This window comes from Rattus norvegicus, chromosome 4 (assembly GCF_021556685.1).
Source record: "Rattus norvegicus strain SHRSP/BbbUtx chromosome 4, alternate assembly SHRSP_T2T, whole genome shotgun sequence".
Lineage (NCBI taxonomy): Eukaryota > Metazoa > Chordata > Mammalia > Rodentia > Muridae > Rattus > Rattus norvegicus.
In genome coordinates this window covers 177,835,955-177,860,825 of record NC_141537.1, presented here as the reverse complement: position 1 = coordinate 177,860,825, position 24,871 = coordinate 177,835,955, and the positions used below count along the sequence as shown (strand labels likewise).

Sequence of the window (24,871 nt, the reverse complement as noted above, 5' to 3'; positions counted from 1 at the left end):
TTTATGACTGCTGTCTACCATTACGACAGTTTCTAGAGATTCTAAATGCTTGCCTCTCGGCTTATTTTAAGGCAAGGCAGTGTCGATCGTAGCTTCCCAATGAGTAGGTGCACCAGGCTCTTGGCACTAGCATGCTGGACACAGACCTCACTGACAAGTAGTCTTCATGTCCCGTTACTTCCTGAGCGCTACTGCGGAACACTTTACAAAGACATATCCAGATCTCCGATCGTTCTAGTTCTTGATTTGATTTTTTCCCCCCTAAATATTGATCTTAGTGGGAGCTCCTAACAGAGTCTCTTAATAAACACAGAGTTTAGTATAAGAATTCCAGAATCTTTCTGGCAGTCTGTGGCTTCCCCATTAGCCTCTTAATGATGACCTTTGGCCAACAGCACTTCCTAACTTGATGGGGTCCAATTCTAACGCTTTAACAGTTAATGCTTTCATCTGTTATTTTGAAGAAATCCTTTACTAACCAAAGATTCTGAAGATGTCCTTCCAAGTCTTCTCCTAGAAGATCTTTATTTCGAGAATTTAACTATTCTGTATGTACGGTGGGACTCGTGTCACTCCTGAGAATGAGTGCCGTTCATTGAAAAGATAACCGCCACTTACTCAATTCACCTTTGTCTTGAATCAAGTGTCCACTTACGTGTGTCTCACTTTCTGAACTCTTTCTTCCTCTGCTCTATATGTAGTCTGGGGTTCAGCCCACATCATGCTTAACTACCACTGTCCTGTAGCGCCCCTTGAAATCTCATAAGTCCCAAGAGTCTTTCCTCTTTACAGTTCCTTTCGCTATTCTAGGACCTTTGTGTGTAGCTTACATCGATGTTGCCAACTGACAGTCACTCATGAGCATTTAGACAAGGGCAGTTGCCTATTTGGATTTTGATCCAACTGAATTGGCTATAAATCATGAGGCAAATTCAGATACCCTAATAACCCTGAATCATCAGCTCTGCGGTATAATTGATTTCCATTATTTATTTCTATCTACTCAATCACCGATGATTTCGCTCATGCTTGAACTGTTTCCTTGTACGTTGCTTTGAGCACAGCGTGATAGAGAAATACTTAAAGACTTGCTTTTTTTATATTATCATAAATAGAATTAGTTTGCAAATCCTTTATCAGATTCTTCTTTTCTTCTTTTGAGACAAGACCTCTGTAAGCCAGGCTGACTCTGAACTTAGCATGTAGCTAAAAATGACTCGGAAGGTACTGAACTGAGGAAGGTAACCCAGGCTCAGAAAGACAAACATTGCATTTCCTCTCTTATCTGTGCTGTCCAACTCTGAGTCTTCAGGTATGAGTCACTGTGGTAACCAGGAATGAGGGGCCAGAATTTGGGGTGCAGGGGTAGCTCAGAGAGGAGAATAATAGGACACAGTGATAAGAAGAGAGAAATGGGAAAATAAAGAAGGGGCTTATTATTTGGGGAGGTGGAAGGAAGAACCATATAGAAGAAGAGTTAAGAGGGATAAATTACACTAATCGTGCTTCAAAAAGACACGGGGAGTCCTAACATAACATAGATATACACATTATATAACTTTTTTTTTTGTTCTTTTTTTCGGAGCTGGGGACCGAACCCAGGGCCTTGCGCTTCCTAGGCAAGCGCTCTACCACTGAGCTAAATCCCCAACCCCCACATTATATAACTTAAATGAAATTATTTCACTTGGGGTGACGAAAAGCTATGGGTTATCTAATAAAAACCCCAATCCCAGGCGTAAGAAACCTCCTTTCAAATTGTTGAACAGGAATGCCCAAGAGACTTGCCAAATGCTGCTGCCATTTCCCCGGTTTGTCTCCCAGAAGTGGAAGGGAAGACCCTACTGCTGAAGACTCCATGTACTTTGGACATAGGACTCCGGATTTTCACTGGAACTGATGGGAAAGCCTCCTCCCCAGGGCTAGCTTTCAGGGTTCTGGACACTGATATGCAAACTGCCAAGGGAGGGAAATAATCAATAGGTCCCACCCAGCTGTAATGAGAGGAAGCACAATGACCAGCTGGCAAGATAGCCCTAAGGTTCCAAGGGCAGCGCTTATCCCTGGATGGCAACCGAGAGCTGTCTAGTTGGACTCAAAGCCCATTCGACAGGAGGGAACTCATTGATACTGGAGCTTTAGCCAACTACCCAGGACCAGTGAGGTCATGGACCTTAATGGAGACTCTCCACCCACTGCTGTACTAGACCAACACGATTCCTATCTGCATCCTCACCACTTACACAAGTGAGTGTAGCTCTCACCCCTCGTCAAAGAGACCGTTGCAGAAAATCACCATTGGTCAAAATAGGGAGAACATTGGACCACAGGGTGCTTAGCGGCAGCAAGTACGTCTACAGCATAACCCAAGGCTCAGAGGCCATCAAGAAAGAGAGAACAGAAGGTTGTATGATCGGACCGGGAGGTCTGAGGTGAAACTGTTCTTTCCAGCCATGCTAGGGAAACTGTACACATGCAGCCGCAACAATATGGCTACCTGAACAATTCCACGTCAGTTTGCCATCCCAGTGCAGATGACAGAAATCTCACAGGCCCTGCCCCTAGAGGAAGAACTCTGAGGAGAAGTTAGTTTTGCCCAGGGATGAGCCCTGAGGGTTGGTTCTCTAGTACGGAGTAATTAGTCCTAGAAACATGAAACATCTAGGTGCAAACAGCACTGACCGTACGTCAGGCTGCACTGAATGCCGACTGCACATTCATTCATTTACACTTCTATGTGTATACAGCAACACGGTTGTATATGTTACGACAAAGTTAAGGAAGAGGAGGGTGTGAATTTGGGAGGGGAGGACCTGAGAGGGGTAGTGGGGAGGAGAGAGGAGGGCAGAAATGATGTGAGATAATTGTATTTTAATTAAGCAAAAATAAATATTTTTAAAGGGAGCCAATTGGGAGGTGATGCAAAAATTAACTATTAAAAGGTTAATCCCGGGTTGGGGATTTAGCTCAGTGGTAGAGCGCTTGCCTAGCAAGCGCAAGGCCCTGGGTTCGGTCCCCAGCTCCAAAAAAAAAAGAAAAAAGAAAAAAAAAAAGGTTAATCCCGCCAATGATTTTATTTTTAAAAAGGACCTTGAATTTCCAGTCCTCCAGCCTCCACCTGCCGGGTGCTAGGATTGCAGGCCTGTAGCACCGTACGTTGTGTCTGTGTCCCTGGGTATCCATTCCTGGCTTCCTGTGTGCCCAGCAACTGTACCACGTGACCAGCCCACGGAAAGCTCTGCTTCCTCTTGCCTCGGCCCAGAACACAGGAAGCCGGGTCATCCCGAGTGCTGATCTTGCCACCCAGCGGCAGCTTCCCCTCCACATGCTTGTTCTCTCAGTGGGTTCTTTCTTATCCCCTGTGTGTGGATTCATCTCCAGTGTACGTGATCACTTGTTTCTGTTACGGCCACGGGCGTCTTTCTTCTTCCAATGCCTTCCAATGTTCCTTCCACTGTCAGACAAGCCAAATTCTCAACTGAGGCTCGTTGAAAATAACTAGGCATTTCCTCCCCACACCTGATTGAACCTGGAATGTTGTCATGTTATCAACCAAGACTAAAACGGAGTGTGATAAGAGGTAGCTTCCCTCTCTACAGCCTCCTGGCGGCATGTGTTCTCAACAAGTCCATTTCTAGTGTGTGGTATTACGACTCTCATTGTATTTCTTCTAAACTATAGCTCATAAAGATTGTTGCAAGAGTATTTCCCAATTCCTGGAAATTTTCGTGTTTCCTTGTCTCTGTCTCCTTTCCCGTCAAACTCTAAGTACTGGCTTCTTCCTATACCGTGTTAATGAGTAGAAACCCAATTTTCCTAATGACTTTCAGTGATATAATTCATTATGGTGACTAAAGCCTTTGCCTATTTAGGACAAAGATTTGATTAGTGGTCCTATCATAACACAGTGATTACTCTTGGTGGCCTGGTAGTGATCTATGCAAATGATCCTGAACTGGGTTGGAAGGACACATTCTGTAACCCGCCTTATCAGGAAAATTCAGATAACATGACTTTTATCATAGACATTGGCTCGCTGGTGGTTTAAAAATTATTCTTGTACAGAATTGCAAAAGGTATATATAGACACATGGAATGTCAGCTTAGAGATACCAAGATCCCTCTGCCACTCTGCTGGGGTTGTGACCAAGGGCCAGGTTTGCCTGTGGCTTGTGGAGGGGCGGTGCTGAGCATACAGCCTCTAACAGGGTCAGTGGAAGATGTCATCCGAGAGTCAGCCAAGTCTCCTTCATAAGTACAGGGGTGTCTTCTTCTCTGTCATGTCTTCAGAAGAACTCCTTGGTTCCTTGGACTCCTTTGATGCGAGAGAAGATGACATATTTCTGGTTTCCTACCCCAAATCCGGTGAGTTTACTCCCTGAAGTGCACTAAAAGATACAGAGTAACAAATGCAACGGTAAGAGGTGGAAACATTGTTTCCGTTCATTTGGCAGACTGTTTATTCCAAAGGCGGGGAAATGGTCTTCAAGGATTTAGATTTCCTTAAAGACTCAGGTGAAGTAGTTGGAGCTGTGCGGAAGCTTTCCATTTGATTTATGAAGGTGCATAAATCATATGCAGTAAGCAAAATTGGCTCTGTGAGAGATTCCCACTCTCTCCTGCCCATGACTAAACAGCCTTTGCTCGCTCCTACTTAATTGTCGATACCTTTGTTCACCTGCTCTAATGAGAGCTCTAAATACTTTCCCTGCTACACTTTTACTTCAGAATGGATGTCAGTGGGTATAAGCAAGGCCAGGCTGCACTTCTGGGAGTTGGTTCTATGCTGACTTCCTTTTGTTATGTAACGTCCGGTTGCCTGCCTCTGTTTCCAGAATAGTGGCCACATAGAGATGGTGACTACAGGGAAGGAGTTCAACAAGGAGTAGCCAAGCTGCCATTTGTTTAGTCACTTATGAACTGTAGTTCCCCGTCAGACAGGTCATCAGTGTGGGAAGAAGCAAAGTGCACAGGGGTCAGAGGCTTTTTGAGAACACGCACACACACACACACACACACACACACACACACACACACACACACAATTCTTAATTCCAGTTCCAGAGAATCTGAAGCCTTTTTCTGCAGATATCACGTACTCACAAGATACACACATGCCTGCAGGAGAAACACTCACACTAATAAATAAATCTTTAAAAAAAAGAAAAAAAAACCCAGACCTTTGTAAAGGATACTTAATGTAAAACTTACAGAGCAAGTCAGATCACTGTAGACAGTATTTATTTATCCAGTCAGTGTCACTGAAATCACAGTGAAATAGTGGGCACTAGCCTGGTTTAACCTCCTCGGGGATGTAGTCTTCAAATGAGCAAAATGTCCCCACTCCCTCCTGCAAGCTTTAGTTTCTCTGCTGCAAAATTGGGGTGCAGCCATCGTTTGCTTCAGCAAAGTGTGGGGTTGAATTCTTGGCTGGGTGACGGCAGTGGGATGTTCAGGGAAGAGCTCTTGTGTAGCATGAACACAGCACATGGTTCAGACCCCTGTATCATCCCTGTGTAACATCTCCCCCACCATCAACAAACACGAGAACAACTGGGCAGGCACATGGGTAAAGCCCTTCCTGTGTTAGCCTGGGCCATGTGAATTTGATCTGGTGAGCATGGATACAGGGGGAAGCCATGACCGATTCTACAAAGCTGTCCTCTGATATTCACGTGCCCTCTGTGGCATCCCCTACCCCCATTGTGTACAAATACAATAATAACAAATACAATTCAAAACACCCCCATCCCCACCCCACACCCACCCACAAAAACCAGAACCTAAACAGAATTCTGTGCTGTTTTTCAAATTCCACGGTTTCCACCTTTTATCTGAGTATGACAAACATTTATGATTTAAATGCTTGGTTAGCACAGATACCATCCCATGCATACAGAGGATCTGTGTCTCTCTTCAGGTGCCATTATAACTGTGTTCTGGTGTGTGTTCTAACAGAGGAAGGGCCTGGGTACCATGGGGAGGCAGAAAGGAGAGTAATGTGAGGGGCAGGTCGAGAGGCTTGAAGATGGCCTATAAAAAGAGAAGCGCTCATGGTCCGTGGGAACCACATTAGGGAAGATGCATGTGAGCTGGTGATTGGAAGTTTCTAGAAGTGAGTGGTAACAATTACTTTAAAGGAAGGGCTCAGCAAACGTCCTGTGCAAACCTTTGCACTCCTGTAACCGGAGTCTACTCCACAAACCCAGTTAGCATTTCACCAGCTTCCAGGGGTGTCAGCATCAGAACCACTGAGAGCAGTCAGGCTTTCGGTGTTCACATAACGTGCATTTGCGCCCCGTGCTCAGGTGCAACGTGAAATTACAAGTGCGTTCCAACCTCTGTTTGCTTGCAGGCACCCACTGGCTGGCGGAAGTCATTGAGCGCATTCCCAACGCCGGCATCACGCTCACATCTCCTGTTGAACTGGGAGACATTTCTAAATTTGAAGAGCTAAGAATGGTTCCTAAGAGAAGAGTTATCCCGACCCATCTGAACTATGAAATGCTTCCGGTGACTGTGAAACAGAAGCAGTGCAAGGTGGGTGCTGTGCCCAGGGGCAGCCTCAGAAATGCTCAGTTCTTTTCCCCCAAGGATTCATTTCCTTTTCATTTGATGTGTAAGCGTGAGTGAGTGCCTTCGGGTGTGTATGTGCACTATGTGCATGCAGTGGCTTTGGGCTCCCAAAGGAAGCAAAAGTTCTCCTATAATTGGAGTTACCAGTGTTGTGAGCCACCACGTAGGTGCTGGGAACTGAACCCGGGACTCTGCGAGAGCAGCCAGTGCTCCTAATCACTGAGCAGTCTCTCTAGCCCTGGGGCTCTGTGTTCTTGCCCTGTCATGGGGCTCCGCGGTAGTAAAGTAAGTGCTGTTTGTATTTATTTTACTTTTTCTGGGAAAAAAGTTATTATAGGAAGAAATGCTACAGGACGGTTTCCTTGATCCATTATTAACTCACGGCCTAGAATTTTTAAAAGCTAATTATAATTTGAAGGACATTTTCCATTTTCACAGCTTTATTTTCCTCCTTTACATTTTCACAGGGAGATTTTTAAATGATAAAGGGATAGGAAACCATGCTTTTAGTTCATGTGTAACAAATATTCTCAGTGTGATTGAAACGTATCTGTACAGGAAAAACAATACCAGGAGCAAATAACTCAGCAAGCAAAGTGAATTTCTAGCATATGGCATTAGCAGTCGATGTAATCTTTTTAGGAATGTGCGGATAAGGATTCAGCTCCTGGATTAAATACAGAGAGAGGGAGAGAGACATGGAAGGACACTGGAGATGGGAGAGTAAGGAGGAGGATGAGGGGAGGGGAGAAAGAGGAAGAGGGAGGGGGAAGAGAGAAAGAGAGGGGCAGAGAGAGGGAGAGAGGGAGGGAAGAAGAGATAGGGAGAGAGAGAGGGGCACAGAGAGAGACAGAAACAGAGAGACAGAGAGGGAGTTAGAGAGAAAGTGAGGGAAGAGGGAGGGAAGGAAGAGGGAGGGAGGGAGAGAGGGGGAGAGAGGGGGAAGGAGGGAAGGAGGGAGGGAGGGAGGGAGAAAGAGAGGAGAAGGAAATGAAGGAAGAGGAGGAGGAGAGGGGGAGGGAGATGGAGGTGGGGATCTAATTCCAGTAACTAATGACATTCTCAAGCAATCATTACCAGCCAGGCAGTTTGGTATTTGTCCCACACACATGACACATGTGGGTGACAGGCCACTTGAGCAAGGACCTGAGTCCGAGACAGGTTCTTCTTTACCTCTACACTGAATGTGCAGCTTTAAGGTGCACCCTTTCTCAATAGACCTGATGGGAAGGAACCAAGCCTCTTCCCTTCTCCTCCAGAAGATAGGGATGACATTAAATGACTCAGCAAATACTTTCTTATCTAAGTCAATTGCAGGTCCCCTGGTTGTCCATTGAAACATAAATCGAACACCTTGTTCCTATCAGCTCATGACGCAATGCTGCATATAATTAAAAATGTAGGCCCTCCATGGATATGGTTATTGGTTAGTCCTGAGGGCCTGAGAGTCAGTCAACTTTTCCTACTTCCCTATCCCTGTAAGGCTGATCAGACCAGAGAGTTAGTCCCTCTAACTGCCCCCCCAAACCTCTCAGCTTCACTTAGCCTTTTTTGTTGTTGTTGTTGTTTGTTTGTTTCTCATTTTAAAAATAAACTTTCGAACTGGAGAGATGGTTCAGTGGTTAAGAGCACCGACTGCTCTTCCTGAGGTCCTGAGTTCAAATCCCAGGAACCACATGGTGGCTCATAACCATCTATAATGGGATCTGATGCCCTCTTCTGGTGTGTCTGAAGACAGCTACAGTGTATTCATATAAAATAAATCTATATATTTTTTAAAAAGGTGGTACAAATCCAGATATTAAAAAAATACTTTCCTGGGTGTCTTTGCACCTCATGTGTAGCTGTTGTGTGTGGTTGGGAGGGCAGAAGAGGGTGACAGGGAGTTACAGATGATTGCACTTCTTAATCTTTACTTTTCCTTGCTCTTTTCTGTCAGGGAAATCCAGAGCTTGAAATTTATATTTTGTTACTCATTTTATGATTAACATTTTATGCTTAACAATGATTTTGCTTTTATTATTTGTGTGTGTATGTGTGTGTGTGTGTGTGTGTGTGTGTGTGTGTGTGTGTGTGTGTGCGCGCACGCACTTGTGCACATGAGTGCAGGTGTCTGTGGACACCTGGATCCCTCTAGAGCTGGAATGACAGGCAGCTGTGAGTTGTCCAGTGTGAGTGCTAGGAACTGAACTGGGGTCCTCTGGAAGAACAGCAAGGGTTCTAACCATTAAGCCATCTCTCTGTCTCCCCGTGATGCTTTAGCCAATGTCTCTTCCCCCACGTCTCCTGGAGTACCATCCTGACTTCTCTATAGCTCCTAACCTCCTCCAATGATTCTTCAGGTTTCTCAGTTTACTATAACATCTGTAAAAACGGGCTGCACTGTGCTCCCAAGTCTGTAACGCACACCTCACCCCAGGGCTCCTTGAGAGGCTTGCTTCTCTGCCAAACAACTTTGTCCAGTTCATCAGTGGAAGCATGGGGTTTTGCTCCTTTATTCCACTTTGTCCGTGCAGTGGAGTTTTAGAAGTGAGTTCAGCAAGCCCTGGGCTTCTGTGGTTCTACTCTGGAAGCCTGGCACAGTAAGGGAAGGCCCAAGGTCTTTGAGGTTGCTTCCTATCACAGCATAAGCTGGAGAGTGTCCTGGGTGGGGCTTCATTCCTGACACATTGACCTTTACACATCTCTCAATTAAAGAGGAACCGGGCACTATTCATGTGGATCACACAACGTCTGGACTATGAACACGCTACTGAAAGATAGCATTGTACTAACAGTGACTCAGAAAAAGTCTGCCTTATCTAGGTAAATTGTGTCTGTCCCAATTGTCAGTTAAAAACCGGAGGACGTCTCGTTCTTAACCCGTGCAATGTTGACTGTGATCAGAAAGGCTCTATTACCTAGCGTCTTCTATTGCTTTCTGGAAGATTTTCGCTGTTCCCTTTTATAATCCTGTCTTCGAGCTCCTACAATGGTCTGTTGTCAAGAGAACATGCGATTGTCTGCCAGTCAGCCCGCTACACGCTGAGAGGGGGCTCAAAGCATTCCTTTCTCGTTAGTTGTCATACCCTCGGAGCTGGGTCATTGCAGATTTTCTGGTATTCAGCACACACAGAATACATGTTTGTGGATTGAATTATAGTTGCAGTTTTCTTAGGCACTGGGAGGGAATCTTAGATGTTCTGCTTGGCAAGGAGTTAAACTGTCAGAAAGGGAAGGTCCAGACTATAGTTTTCCAGTAGGCTTAATAGACAGTTGCGAAAAGTCTGGCTGCGTGCAAGTGTCGTTTAACGTATAGATAACAAAAACATTGTTTTGTCTGACAGTGAATAGGGGTTCTTCCATGCCTGGCTCTAAAAGACAGGGCCACACTTAGCAAATGACTTAGAAAGCTGTCCACTGGGCTGTGAGCACCAGTGGCTGCTGGGGGCTGGTTTGAAACACAGCAAGCCAGGCCATCTCTTGGACCCCTGGAATCACAATCTGCTTATTAACATTCTTCTTGGATGACTCACATGTACACTGGGTTTCTGGAGAGTGAAGCCAGGACTAGTCAGTTATCCGCTAATGTTATTGAGAGAGAGAGAGAGAGAGAGAGAGAGAGAGAGAGAGAGAGAGAGAGAGAGAGCAGGAAGGAAGGAAGGAAGGAAGGAAGGAAGGAAGGAAGGAAGGAGGAAACAGAAAGAAAAACGTGGAATTCCCACAGGTAAGTTTCACCTGCAACTTGCTTTTGGGAAATATTTTGTGTTGTGGCTATTTTCATCCTAGAGCAAATTGTCTGTGTGTTTTTAAAACAGATCATCTACATTGTGAGAAATCCGAAGGATACAGCGGTGTCCATGTTCCATTATTACAGGGACAACCCTAACCTCCCTTCCACAGAAACATGGGCTGCGTTTCTAGAGCTGTTCCTCAAAGGAGACGGTAAATATAGCAGTCATAATTTCCTTAATTTAAGTCGTGTTTATTTACTGTGTGTGTGTATGCTTGTGTGTGTGTGTTTGTGTGTGTGTATGTGTGTGTATGCTTGTGTGTGTGTGTTTGTGTGTGTGTGTGTGTGTGTGTGTGTGTGCAGAGTCCTAAGAAGCACGTTGCATGCCTTACTGTATCACATCCACCTCACTTCCTTGCAATGAGGTCACTGAGCTTAGAGCGGGGCTGGCATCCAGGGACCTCAGAGGTCCTTCTGTCTCCACCTCAGCTGGGCTGAGGTCACTGAGGTGCCTGTGGACTCGCTCTGCTGTCTCATAACCTGGATGCTGGGATTTGAACTCAGGTCCTTGTATCTCGTTCAGTGATGCTTCATGAACCATCTCCCAGCCCTGACAATCATCTTTTTTTTTTTTTGGCGCTGGGGACCGAATCCAGAGCCTTGTGCTTGCTAGGCAAGCGCTCTACCACTGAGCTAAATCCCCAACCCCGACAATCATCTTTTAAAATTCATTAAACACACTGAACTTTCTCACCCAAAATGAAAGGTCGCTCTGACCTTTGGATGGAGCCTAATTGCTGGCTCTCACACATGCGCTGAGGAGAAGTTTTTGTTTCTTCTAAGCAAATTCTTTATCAATTCACGGTCATTCTTATGGCCCATGAGGAGGAGCATATTTTTGAGTTACGTATAAAATCTTCAAGACAGAGATTAATTCTTGGTAATAACTTAATTTTTTTTCATATACCACCAGTCCCCCACCCCTACCCCTGTGAGAATTATGTACTCAGGGGAGGACAGTTAGGTAGCCTGGAAGTAGATATCACAACAGATAAAATACATACACACACACCAATCCTCCCAAAGAAACAATGAACAAATCATGAGAAAACTGATTTCATGAGAGGGAACAGAAAGCAACAGACCCTGAAAGCAGTGTGAGACTTGGTTCGACAGGGTGCCCAGGGCCCCTTGGTCCTGCCACCCTGCACCTTTGTTCCTCTCCCTCTGACTTGGTGGTGTTGGGGGAACCTTTAATCTTTGTAAGTCTCCCCCCACCCCAAGACAAGTTTCTTTATGCTGCCCAGACTATCCTGGAACTCATTCTGTAGACCAGGCTGGTCTGAAACTCAGAGACCCATCTGCCTCTGCTCCCAAGTGCCCAGGTAAAACCTTAATTCTTAAACAAATATTAAACGATAGTATGCTAACATGGTGAAGAAATTAGGAGACAGGAGTTTAAATTGGTGAGTGCTTGGAGAACTCCATCTCTTTTGGGGGTCACTGTAGGTCTTTCCTAGTTACACATTTAGTGAACAACTTTTACTTAAAGAATAAGCCGCAGAGTTGACAGTCTAAGAGTCTGGAATATCTATCTGACTTTCTGCTAATGCCCCACCCCAAACCCGGGTCACTAACCTAGGCCAAAGAATCTATTCATACATACTTTTTGAGTTTTAAACTTTTAGCGTTTGAGGATTTCACCCCTGTGATCATGCCCCCTCCTTACTTCACCATCTCTTCCTTATCTCCGCCCCCGCCCCCGGCCCCGCCTCCGTCCCCCCCACTCCCCCCCCCCCCCCCCCCGCCCACCAACTTCATGCAGTCTCCTTTGCACCCACTGAGCCCCACTCCTGTGCACGTATTGCCAGCACTAAGTGGACATATTTTACGGTTTTGCTGGCAGACTGTTCAGCAGCTATCCGGGTTAGTTTCAGGGAGGCCGAGGGAAACAAACATAGCCTTAACCTTAAATCCACACTGACTCCCTGCTTCCTGACTGTGCGACTCACCCTGTTTCAACTCCTTCGGAGATGAGATGAGATGTAGTTTCCCCCTTAACAAATGCCACACAGCTAGCAGAACCATGACGTCACAGGACTGCCAGGTACTTTACAGGATTCAAACACGGCACCTGGCCTTTACTTGACTCCCAGTCTCAAGAAGGATGTAGGCTAAGCTTGAACATCCCAACCCCGACCACAGGTTCATTAACCTCACACAGCCACACACCGGTTCATTCTTATCTTACTGCGTGATTCCCATGTGACAGACACTTAGCTAAGTGTTGGGTAAATATTACCTCATTTCACCCTCACCTAACCCTCGTGCGGTAGGTGCTATTAACCTGAGTTTGCAGCTCCAAGGGGTGACAAGCGAGGGAAGCCAAATAACTCACTCACGGATGCATATCAAGTAAGGAGTACAGCCAAACTTTAATTATTATTCCAAAATCTTTCCCCCTGCCACAATGAGCTCAGTCTAAAAAGCTGCCTGACCATCTTCCAAGTATTTAAAGACGGTCAGCGTGCCTCCCTCTGCCCTGAGTCCATCTTTGGAATAAGCAGAATCTAAACACACAATTCTTTTTTCAGAACAGACCCTGAGTCTGCTCTTTCTCAAGAGGAGAAATGCACACTGTGGCTGCCTCTCCTCCCGCTGCCTGTGTTCCAACCTGGCCATGTCTTTATTAGGACTCTGTACCCAGAAAGTGAATACACCCGGGTGAGGTAGGAGGAACCAGGGCAGTACCAGGATAAGCCTGCTCCTCTTCTGCATTTTGGTTTTCTCTGGACATAGCCATACAAAGGGCCAGGCCAGGTCAGAATGCAATAAGGCTGGTCAGTGCTGGGGAAATAATGCGCACCCAGCGAGCACCACACCGTAATAGCAGACTGCCTGGGAGGAGAGGCAGAGAGAGGATTGGTTGGAAAATCCTTCCAGACATTTCTCTTACACCTAAGTTGTAATGGGATCTCTTCTATAACGATTCTACCTCTGGGTTACGTCATTCTGCGTCAACCCTGGGTACGTCATCACGCATCAACCCTGGGAACGTCATCCTGCGTCAGCTGGTCACCACCGTCTGTCATTCAGAAAGCTTTATTTAAACGTGAGCAACAGCTTCACCTTTCCTGTTTGTAAGTCAGAGCCCAGACATATATATATATATATATATATATATATATATATATATATATATATATATATATATATATATATATAATCCCAGCGTTATAATCCCAGGGAGATTGATGCACCGAGATTAGGAGTTTAAGATTATTCTGGGCTGCACACCAAATTCAAGGATAGCATAGGCTACATGACACCACCTCAGGAAAAAGAAAACATCATCACCAAACAACGGGAAGGGTAGCAACAGAATTGTTGGTACCGCGCCGTGCAGATGCAGACATGCATGGGTGTGTTTCACATGCAAGGGGGGTTCGCAGGACTCTGAAGACAGTGTGACTTCTTTTGTGGCACGCAGTAGAGCAGAGAGAAAAGGCAGCTAAGGTGGCATCAGTTCAGGTCTGCACGTCATGCAGCTTGACTTAGGACAGCCCCACAACTATGTAGCTTCACACACAGACGAGACTAACAGAACGGCCCACCCACAGGATCGTTCAGAGTTGAAACTGAAGTACTGGCCGCGGGACGCTGCGGAAATCCACCCAGCTACTCTAGTAGACGCGGAAGGCTTTCAAGTAGCTTCACCTGGAGGCAGGTGTGCATCCAAGTTATTTTCTAAGGAAGTCGCTACAATATCCTGGGCTGACCTTCCTATGCACACTCAACTCCTACTTCTGTAAAGAGACAGGAGAGTGAAGATGCAGCCGGACATTTATGTAATCCTCTAATTGACTTTCCGGGTAGTAGTTTGTCAAGTTAATCAGTAACTATAAATTATGCTTTGGTGATATCAAGCCACATTAATATCTCAATGAAACTAATATCTGAACATTGAACTCATTTGTACACCCCTAGCTCCCTTTCAGACCTTGTACTGGGGCTGTGCATTTCCTAGGCCTTCCATTCCAGAAAGTTTTGCTTTATAACACAGTGGCTGTGATTTCGGAGCCATTTCTGGAAACTGAGAAATGCATTATAATTGCTATGGGGCAGAAGGCAGGAACAGCTGGCGCATAGAGTAGAGCATTAACATAACGCTCGTAGATGGGAAGGGAGCCATGGGTCACAGGTTGGAAGTACAAGTCATGAGTCTAAATACAGAGCCGTATAAAGTCCTCTGGCAGCACTGACAGAGAGAGAGAGAGAGAGAGAGAGAGAGAGAGAGAGAGAGAGAGAGAGAGAGAGAGAGAGAGAGAATGAAGTGTTTTGCTGAGCGGCTTTTTCTTCTCCTTTGTCTATTGAAATAAGCATTAAGATAGCAGGGGAGCATCACCAGGGAGACAGCTGAGAGAGCCAATGAGAGGAAGGCAGAGACAGAAAGGGCCAGTGGAGAACTGTAGGAGCTGTCTGGTAAGACCATTAGGGCTGTTGGCAAGACACCGGGTGACACAGGCCACTGTGACTGACAGTCATCGTCCTCGGTGACCTTGGTAGAGTGACCAGGTTGACTGAATGACTGAAGACTCGGGGAGGGGGGATGTGAACTACTCACAGGACATAACATCTCAAAGAAACTTGTGTTCTATACGGGGGCGGGGGTGCAGTTCTGGAAGGTTCTAGCAAGCAAAGTTTCTGACTTACTTTTTAGACCTATAGATTGGGTGAGCTTAAGCCAGCTCTGCCCACAGGCATTCAGGGGAGGAGTTTTGATTGATAAAAGAAGGAAATCCAGGCAGAAGCTAAAGGCAGACATGGGGAGAGAGGACCCAGTGACTGTAAGGATAAGGGGTAGGCAAAAGAGGACATGCCTTTATTTTAGAAACTTCATTTTCTTTACAGTGAAGGGCTGTGAATGACTTGGAAAATGAGGGCTTGTGGTTTTAAATGTAACTCAATTTGTCACTTGAGAAATCTTGGTCCATCAAGGATTCCTCCACACACAGTCCTAATGTGCTCCTGCGTGCTGGCCAGGAAGGTAACAGCTCTCAATTCTTTCAGCTGCCCTCCGACCTTTTTGGAGAAAGACGGAATATAGCTTCCTCTATGGCAAATAGAACCTTTCAAATTATGAGAAGCTCAAACCCTGAAAGCCATTCTTAAATGCACATTGTGATCCATTTCTTTCTGAAAAAGCCATAATAGGCCAAGTTGATTGCGTTTAACCAGTGACCATGACTCTGTGCTGCCCCTGCCTGCAGGAGCCCGGCTTCTCTGACAGTCTGAAGGCGTCTGACAGCAGCCGAGCTGTAGACAATAGCCCCATGTGGGACCTGTGGGTATTGGTAGGATGTGGAGGGTCAGATCGACTTTAGGTTGAGACCCGACTGATGTGAGATTATCCTTTGTTCCTTAAGGCTATGTGAGAGGAAAAAAATCAGTCTTCCTTCTACAGGCGTTTGAGTCTGGAAAAAGGGTGGTCATTCTTAGACAAGCAATTCTTTCCGCCATTGCGGTCTTGGGCAATTCTGCAATAAGATATTGGGTCAGACTCCAAAACAGCCTGAAGAACTGATAAGGAGAAGCGAGCAACGCTTTGAGGAGTTCTCTCTCTCTCTTTCTCTCTCTCTCTCGGGTGCCTGGGGTAGAAGGCCAACTCTGTGACAGCATCACAGCAATCCCAGAACTTCCTGGTTAAAAAGACACAACAAAGCAAGAGAGACTCAGAAAGACAGACAGCACATGCTTCCTCTCATATGAGGAGTCTAGACTTCAGTGGTGTGTGAGTGCATGTGTGTGTGTATGTGCATGTGTGTGCATGTGTGTGTGTATGTGTGTGTATACATGCATGTGTGAGTCTGTGCATGTGTGTGCATGTGTGTATGTGTGTGCATGTGTGTATACATGCATGTGCAAGTGTGTGTGCATTTGTATGTGTGTGTGCATGTATGTGTGTGCGCATGTGTGTGTGCATGTGTGTGTACATGTGTATATGTGTGTGCATGTGTGCAAATAAAAATAGCAAATAATACTGCACATGCATGAAAATATCACAATGTATCAATATTGTGAGAATGAATGAATTAACAAAAGCAAATATATATATATGTATGTATATTTGCAATTTTGTTTCCTCAAAATCTAAAATCACCAAGAATTACAGTTAGTTAATGGGGTAATTATATTGCGATGATATGCTATCAGATATAATTTATTCCAAGCTTTTATGTTCAGAACATCTCATGCAATGTGTATCAGGCTTCCTAAACTCTTGTGAGCTGAGTGAGCAGACATCAGGTGCTTTCTACACCGGCATCTCTGACACTGAGGGCAGAAGCTAGCGTTTGAGTTTGGGGTGATACTGAGCCCTGGAAGGATGCATTTAACCACATCCTGCTTTATGAGTCGTGTGACTAGTGAGATGGCATCCGGAGACTACAGCATGCATTGTTTTCTAACCATCATCTCGAGGGAGGTACATGCAATGTTTTGACTTTTGAGCCTTGAGAAAATTCCAAGGCTCTCATTTGACAAGGAAATAAGGTGCTGTTAACAAACTGTACAGATGTTCCTAAGGCTGAATCGTTCCCTCGGAATATTCTTTTTTTTTTTTAAAGATTTATTTATTTAATGTATGTGAGTACACTGTAGCTGTCTTCACACACACCAGAAGAGGGCACCAGATCCCATTACAGATGGTTGTGAGCCAGCATGTGGTTGCTGGGAATTGAACTCAGGACCTCTGGAAGAGGAGTCAGTGCTTACCGCTGAGCCATCTCTCCAGCAACCCCCCCACCCCAATATTCTTAAAACTTACTATGCTCTTAATTTAGTTTAAAATTTCTAGCCAACAAATACTATAATCATCCTAATTACTAATCACCAACAATCATCGTAAGTTCCTTTTAAAAACAAAGTTTTAAAACTGGGCATGATAGCTCATGGTTATAATCTTAGCACTTGAGAAGCTGAGGCAGGAGACTTACCATGAGTCTCAGAACTACCCTAGTCTATGTAGTGAGAACTCGGTCCAAGGGAAAAGTTTACAAACTTTTGTAGTAAAAACCTGAACTTATGAATGACCCTTTAAAGAAAATGACTGATCCTTACTGTTTCCTTGGGAGAGCTTTAAAAGTTCAGAATATAATTACTGAGAAAAACGTACACGTTGATCTTGCTGTCACTTTTCAGGGTGATAAAAATTATTTACTAGATTAAGGGAAAACTACTCCACGACTATGAAGGTGTGGGCCAGTGGGAGCTCACAGCAGCGCGCCTCTCCGGGGTGAAGGTGCAGTGAATAGAACCTTCTAGGTAGTCTCTCTCCAGAGCAGTGGGCAAGTACGGAGGTGGACCAGGCCAGGCCGGAGAAGCCTTCGTTGTGAACAGTAACTGTAATGTATTTCTCTTCCAGTTGTGTATGGCTCCTGGTTTGATCATGTTTTGAGCTGGGAAGAACACAAAAATGATAAGAACGTCCTCTTCCTCTTCTACGAAGAAATGAAAAAGGTAAGTCTCAAGCTTCTCAGCGGCTGAACCCAAATTAAGCGAAAACTCTCCTAGTGCATGCCTTTATCCCAGCGCTCCGGAGGTAGAGGCAGAGAGACCCGTGAGTTCGAGGCCAGCCTGGTCTACATAGTCAGTTCCAGACCAGCCAGGGTGACAGAGAAACCTTGCCAAAAACAAATAAAACAGTGGGTGAATTTCGCCTTAAAATTCAGAGGAATGAATTGGTATTCAGATAAGAGGCACACTTACTTAACTTTCTTATCGCTCAGGATTTTGTTAAGAGCCTAAAGAAAATAACTGCTTTCCTTGGCATTGATGTGAACGACAGCGAGATGGGTAAGATCGCTCGGAGTACATCGTTCAGTGAAATGAAAAGTAACGCTGCCAAAGAAAACTGCGATCCCAATCACGTCATCTGTGCCCTCACGTCCAACAGGAACCTGGTGTTCAGAAAAGGTAGGTGGGCAGGAGGCGGCTGCTGGGCAGGAGGCGGCTGCTGGGCAGGAGGCGGCTGCAGCTGCGGCTCCCGCCGGGGAGCGTTTGGCTCTCGGTTTCTACAGGTTCTTTGCTCATCTAGGAGTCAGTCACAAAGACTGAAAATCCTAGAGGGAAGAGAGTTGTACCGATACTGAGCATGTGCAGACTTCCGTTTTCATTGTTTCCTAGACAACAGCAAGTCCCTACTATGTATGTGGTATTGAAGTTGTAATAGGTCATGTAGAGACGATCAGTGGTAGTGGGAGGATGTATGAGGAGGTTACATGAAGGTTTTAGGTAAGCAAAGGGTAGACGCCATTCTGTATAAGAACGTGCATCTCAGAATGTTGGAGACTCAGAAATTCTGGAGCCAGTCTCCTCCGCACACAGAGGATGGCAGCAGTTATGTTACAAGCTTTCAATGTGTATAGAACTACAAGAAAGAGGATTGAATCTCTCCCAATAATTCTCCAGGTTTAAGGTAGAAGGAAGATGGACATATGTCTGTACCATGTGGGTGCAGTTCCCAAGAGTGTCAGAAGAGGGCATTCGATCCCCTGAAACTGGAGTTAAATGGTTGTAAACCACCGTGTGGACTGGGAACTGAAGCCAGGTCCCATGTGAGAGTAGCCAGTACTCTTAACCCCTGATCTATCTCTGCAGCCTCTAGAACTGTTTTGAAGTGTGTAAATTTTTATCTAGCTAGAGGAGAAATGTTTTATAACTTACAAAGGCAAAATGTTTTGCAAGTACATGTGCCCGATTCTTACTAAAAGGCAAATGTCTATTCCCTTTCTTGTCCCAACAGAATACATTCAATCCTCCCCACCAGCCCCCCCCAAGCAAAGATTTGCCAACTCGTGTAAAACAGATATTATCCTAACTTTGCAAATTTTCTATTGTTGTAGTTTAGTCTCATTTATTCAGAGTCATAAAACCAAGGTTAAGAAACGAGGCAAGCATTCAATTCAGCAAGTATTAATAAGCTAATTAATTCTAGAACTAATATGCAAACACTGAATAAAACACGGCATCTCTCCTTTAGAAGTTCATGTTCCAGACCGGAATGCACAACGCTAATAGCAGGCAACTGTGACGAGAAACGTGGGTTGTGGGTGTGGGGGCGGGATCATACGCCTACAGTAAGGGGGAAGATCCTGCTCCCAGTACATCCAGGACTGAAAGTTTGAGAAGTGGTTATGAAAATGATAGACAAGGAATGCTTTCCAAGAGAGCCAATCCTAGCGAGGGGGCGGAGTCAGAATCACAGGGAGAGCCAATGCCAGCGAGGGGCAGGGTCAGAACCACAGCTGAGTCACGTAGGGCGCCCTGGAAGACACAGTAGTATGCTGTTCTGCAGTGGGCCTGTGAGAAGCACAATAAAGGAGAGAAGATATTGGTGCTAGAGAGCTTAAACTTCATGAGAAGCACCCCCTCCTCCCCCTCCTCTCCACTTCCATCCCCTTCCACCCCTCCCATCCCTCCCTTCCTCTCCCCTCTTCCCAACTTCTTTGTTCCTGGTTGAAGAGTGGACCTGGCACAAGCTGGTCTGTGTGCTATAGTGGCAGGGGCAGAGTATAAACACGCTTAGAAGAGAGTGGAAGTCAGACAGAAGAACTGAGCAAGGTGCCCATAAACTGTTTAGGTGGGAAACATTTTCAGTCACTTCTGCTTGAATGACAATTAGTTGAGAAGTCAGTCAGGGAGCCATTGGCAGACTGTGGATGCCACAGCATCGTCTGGATGCCAGCCAAGAGCTGGAGTGACAGAAGACCCTCATATCCATGAGAATGAAGCAGCCCAAGGGAGGCAAGAAAAGATTTGGGCCAGAATTAGACCAAAAGCCAGGGACACGTGGCGACCTGTCAGTTCTTCTTGGGCTCTGAGCAGTTTGCACAGTAGTGTGCATGGAGATGGGGGGGGGGGGCGGGGGAGGCTTGACAAGACACAGAGAAGAGAAGAGCGCGCTGCACGAGCTGAGGGTGCACAGAAGAGGATGGTATGGTGGTTTAAGGCAGGCAGGAATGGCAAGAGATTGAGAGGCGTTCTGGAGAAAATTTGAAGTGGGACAGACAGACCTTACGGTAGGGGAGGGGCACGGGGTGGTGTGGGGAGTGTATATAAGCTAGGCAAAGGAACGAAAAGAGGAGAGAGAGAGAGAGAGAGAGAGAGAGAGAGAGCGAGAGAGCACCGTGTGATTATTTCCCACTCCGCCCGACCAGCCGTGGCTGTAACCCTGGCAAGCATGCCCAGCTGAAACTCTATCGGCACCACCTGTAACTGGCAGCATGGCAGTTGCACCTGGGTATGGTTTCTTTGCACTGGATGTAAGCGTGGAAGACTGGCTCCTGCTGGACGCACCCACTGTTGACATACATTTATACACGTGAAATAAATAAATCTTTAAAATAACGTCAGCTACGAGAAAGCCAAAACAAACCGAAACAAACGGCGCGCAAGTTTTAGTACACAGGCTGTAGTTTTCTGAGTTCAGATCCACGATGTCTATCTTACTATGCTCTCAGTATATTAATTTTCATGTGGGCTGAGCATGGGGATGCACGTCTTTAATACCAATACTCTGGAAACAGAGGCAGGCAGATCTGAGGCCAGCCTGATCCACATAGTATGGTTCCAAGCCAACCAGAACTATGTAATATGACCCTGTCTAAAAAACCGTGTAATATATGTTTTTAATAAAGCATATAACATGCAAAAAAAGAAGCCTTTCCTAGAACATAATACATTTCTTTTCTGTAAGTGACATTGTCCTGCATGCAGTGAAGCCCTGCGTGTCTTTTTGCACACATAGGATGCCTAGCTCTTGATTACACACAAGGGTAGCCCCCAGCTTGAAAGGGATCACGGAGAACAAGTGTAGTGATAAAGTAATGTGCCCTTGGCACTAGGACTGGGAGACCCCAGGGGTGGAACCCGAGCCCCAAGTTTGACAAGGGGAGCATACTGGAAATGAGGAAAACAGTTCGGAGTGTCTGAAAAACACTCAATTCAGATTTCTCAAATTCAGAGAGGCTGGCAGCCTATATACATCTATCACCAAATGCCTTGTATTGAAAACTTCTGTTTGTGTGCCCAGTTCTCCGTTGTTCATTCTATAGGAAAGACATTTCTGAAATTGAGATGAGCTACCCATTCCTACGGTCTATTCTCAGACCAGCTTCCGCTGTGTGAGCCCCCAAGAAGGCAAACACACGAACTACCTCTGCACTCACACTGTCGCATTTATGCTGCGTCACATTTCGACTAGAACGTCCTGAGCTACTCCAGCAAAAATACATTTATATATTTTAAATCTTTATTATATTATCTTAAATTATTAGATAATAAATAATTATAAACTGTTGAAATTAACATAGCTATCACACAGAAGTCACTAGAAACACCAAAGAAGCAAGTGAGAAATAATCTCCCCTCCCTGTCATTTTATCACCAGGAGAAACCAAACACTCCCATTTGATTGCAAAGCTGTTTGATTTGACTTCTTCAAGTTTGAGTGTTGTGGGTCGAGACTGGGTCTTGCCTGACACATTTCCTGTGTTTCTAGGAGTGGTGGGTGATTGGATAAACTACTTCACTCCGAAGCAGAACAGAGCCTTTGATGAGCTATTCACGGAGAAGATGAGAAACAGTGAAGTGGGCAGACATTTGAAGGAGTATGCGCAGTCGCAGACGCTTGAAGAAGGTGTGCGCGCAATCGCAGATGCTTGAAGGAGCACGCGCAATCGGAAGGGAAATGAACTGTATTCCGTTCTCTGCAGCGTGGCGCCTGGGAAACACGTAAATATTCTTTACTGATGTGAAAAGCAGATAGTTCTTTCCATGAGAAACACGTACTTCAAGAATGTGTAAAATGCGGCACTCATAAGACATTATCGTCGTATTTGGTGACGGCAGAATTATTAATAAACGGGGGCATAAATTTCTCCAGTCGTTGAGCTCTGTATCCACCTTCAGCGAGTTCAGGCCGAAGTTCAGGTCTGAACATCGTGAATCTGAAGGCCAGGGCTGGTTCCTAACACAGAAAGAACTGTTATTGAAAATCCTCCATGAGCTGCTCGGATGTGGAAAGGAGAGGGGTTAAACCACATCCCCGAGGAAATTTTATTTTATGCCTATTTAGATAATCATAGCCTGTATCTTAATGTTTTTATCCCGACATTTCTAAGTGTCTGTGAGAAATACTTCTCGAAATCACAAGAACAACAGACACCATCCTATCAAACTGGAGAAACCTAAGGGCTGGGTTCTGTCCCTCATTGGTGAACATGGTTGGGAATACCTGTATTTTCTTAATGTTACCGCAAATAATAAATTTTCTCATCTTCTAATTTTGAAAATGGACTTTCCTTTTAAGTTCCTGTGCGTCTGACTCTTTATTGCATTTTGAGTGTGCACGCGCCCTTCCTGACAGGGTCCTAACACTAACAGAGTCTCTCCAGCTCTCTGTAAGGTGTATTACCCCATGTCTTCCACTAGAGGGCACTGTAGTGAACTCTCGGTGAACTACAGTGTTGCTCACCCACCCGGCTCTCCGTACTGTTCACTGTTGTAGAACCTCCGGAGGCGCGCTGGGAAGTCAAAACTGTACTATGACTGGCTCTTAATGCTGAGCTCAAGGCGGGAGGTTGATTTGCTGAGTTCAGCCCAACCCTTTGATTTTTATACCCTAGTGTATTATGAACCCGTGTGTTTGGTGTTTAGTGTCAGGGCCTTTTGTATATAGTTGATAATTCGGTAAGTAGTTCGGTTTGTATAAATCTTGTGTGCACATGAGCTCGTTACAAATAAAGAACATTCTTTTTGACTCTGCACAACTCTTACCTTCGGATAACATTTCTACTGATTGGCTTTAGCCTCTTCCCTTCTTCACGTAAGTAAAGTTACTGAAGGCCAAAGCAGGGTGGTCTCAGTGCAGCTTTCTCACTGGAGCTAGGAGAACACATAGCAGAGCTGACTTCACACCTGCTCTTGGTGACCAGGGAGGACGAGGCCATCAGAGTCAGGCTAGGGAGAAGGATAAGGCTAAAAGGGAAGAAAGCAAGTCCCATGAGGGTGCGTCCTCCCCTCATAGCACCAGAATGACCACCGGAACCACGATTACTAAGAAAACACCTCATGGCGTTTTACTCTTCTAGATCGGTAAACTGACTTTGGTAAGCTGTATTCCAATTTTGATAAGAATTCGGGGACAGTCAATAACCCAAGGATGTAGCCAAAAATCTAAACTCCTCAGTCTATGTTGTGCCTGCCACGGAAGCAGAGTGAAGTTTAAAGGCTGTCTGCTCGAAAACTGTAGCAAGAGTGGTTCCAACCTGTGGGACGCAGTCCCTTTGGGGTTGACTGAGACGGTTGGAAGACATAGATACTTACATTGCAATTCATAATAGTAGCAAAATTACAGTTATGAAGTAACAGCAAAAATAATTGTGTGGTGGTGGTGGTGGGGGTCAACACAACGCGAGGAACTGTAGTACAGGGTCTCAGAACTAGGAAGGCGGAGAACCACTGCTCTAGCAGGTTTCCTCAGAGAATCTTTTGGAAGGAGGCAGGTGAGATGCTTCATGTACCAACATGCTCCACCCAGAAAGGGGAGAAAGGAAGAGATGGAGTAGCAGGACCCTGGCCGAGGCTGAGGGGGAGACGATAGGGGGCGCAGTTTGAATGAGAACGAGGCGACCTGTGAGTGTAAGCAGGTCGTGCTGTTGTATTCCTTCTAGGCTCCGCCTCACAGTTACCTGGCAACAGCCAGATGTGCCTGACTCAGTATAAAAGGGCCCGCTTGCCCGCTCCTCACTCTCTTCCTCGCTTCTCTTGCTCTCTTACCCCTTTCCCCCTCTGTCCCTTCTCTCCCCATTCCTCTGCCCCCACCAATGTGTTCATGACAAAGTCAGTCTCTCTCTCTCCCTCCCTCCCTCCCTCCCTCCCTCCCCCCTCTCCCCTCTCTCTCTACTACCCCTTACTACACCTTCAACTCCCCTTCCCATGCCCTGAGTAAACTCTATTCCATACTGTATCCGTCGTCGTATGGCTGGTACCTCAGGGGAAGGGATGCCTCAGCATGGGTCCGTAGAGGACCCCCCTTTCCCCACACCGTAGTGCGCCGCTACCAAACATATCCCAGGCTTCCTTTTCTTTTTTATAAAACACAACATATGCTCCTCATGCTACTTAGTTTTCTGTCGATTTGACACAAGCGGGAGTCATCTGGGAAGAGGGACTGTCACCGAAGAATGTCTTCATTGGATTGGTCTATAGGCAAGCCTGTGGGCGTTATCCTGATTGCTGATTGAGTGGGTGAGCCCAGCCCACTGTGGGCAGTGCCACACCTAGGCAGGTGGTCCCGGAGCATATATGAAAGGTAGCTGAGCAAGCCAGGGGAACAAGCCAGGAAGCAGCACTCCTCCCTGGCCTCTGCTTCGTTCCTGCCTTCATGTTCAGACTTGAGTTCCTCCTTCGTTTTCCCCTTGGTGGGATCTAACTCGCTCTGAAAGCCTTCTCCGACACAGCCTTCTCCGACACTGCTGACACTCCCAACTTCCTGCCCTCCATTTTCATTTCTCCTGTGGA

General features: G+C 45.8%; 1 protein-coding gene and 1 long non-coding RNA gene across 3 annotated transcripts; one reads left to right on the top strand and one right to left on the bottom strand.

The window, feature by feature from the left end:
- Nucleotides 1-3,055: 3,055 nt before the first annotated feature.
- LOC147995131 (uncharacterized) lies at nucleotides 3,056-12,542 on the bottom strand. The gene is made up of 2 exons (XR_015686250.1): nucleotides 12,301-12,542; nucleotides 3,056-4,388 (listed from the first exon to the last, which is right to left on the bottom strand). It is a non-coding gene; the product is annotated as an uncharacterized LOC147995131 (long non-coding RNA).
- On the top strand, nucleotides 4,221-22,641 carry Sult6b2 (sulfotransferase family 6B, member 2). Of its 2 annotated transcripts, XM_087658949.1 has the most exons (6): nucleotides 4,221-4,365; nucleotides 6,356-6,540; nucleotides 10,374-10,500; nucleotides 17,712-17,806; nucleotides 18,076-18,262; nucleotides 21,849-22,641. In XM_087658949.1, the coding sequence occupies exons 1-6, from the start codon at nucleotides 4,221-4,223 to the stop codon at nucleotides 22,010-22,012; spliced, it is 903 nt and encodes a 300-aa protein (XP_087515075.1). In that variant the 3' UTR covers nucleotides 22,013-22,641.
- Nucleotides 22,642-24,871: the final 2,230 nt, after the last annotated feature.

Coding starts and splice junctions, on each gene's coding strand:
- Sult6b2 (XM_087658949.1), top strand. CDS start 4,221: ATGTCATCCGAGAGTCAGCCAAGTCTCCTTCATAAGTACAGGGGTGTC. Junction 6,541..10,373: donor TGAAACAGAAGCAGTGCAAG/GTGGGTGCTGTG, acceptor TTTTTAAAACAG/ATCATCTACATTGTGAGAAA. Junction 18,263..21,848: donor GAACCTGGTGTTCAGAAAAG/GTAGGTGGGCAG, acceptor CTGTGTTTCTAG/GAGTGGTGGGTGATTGGATA.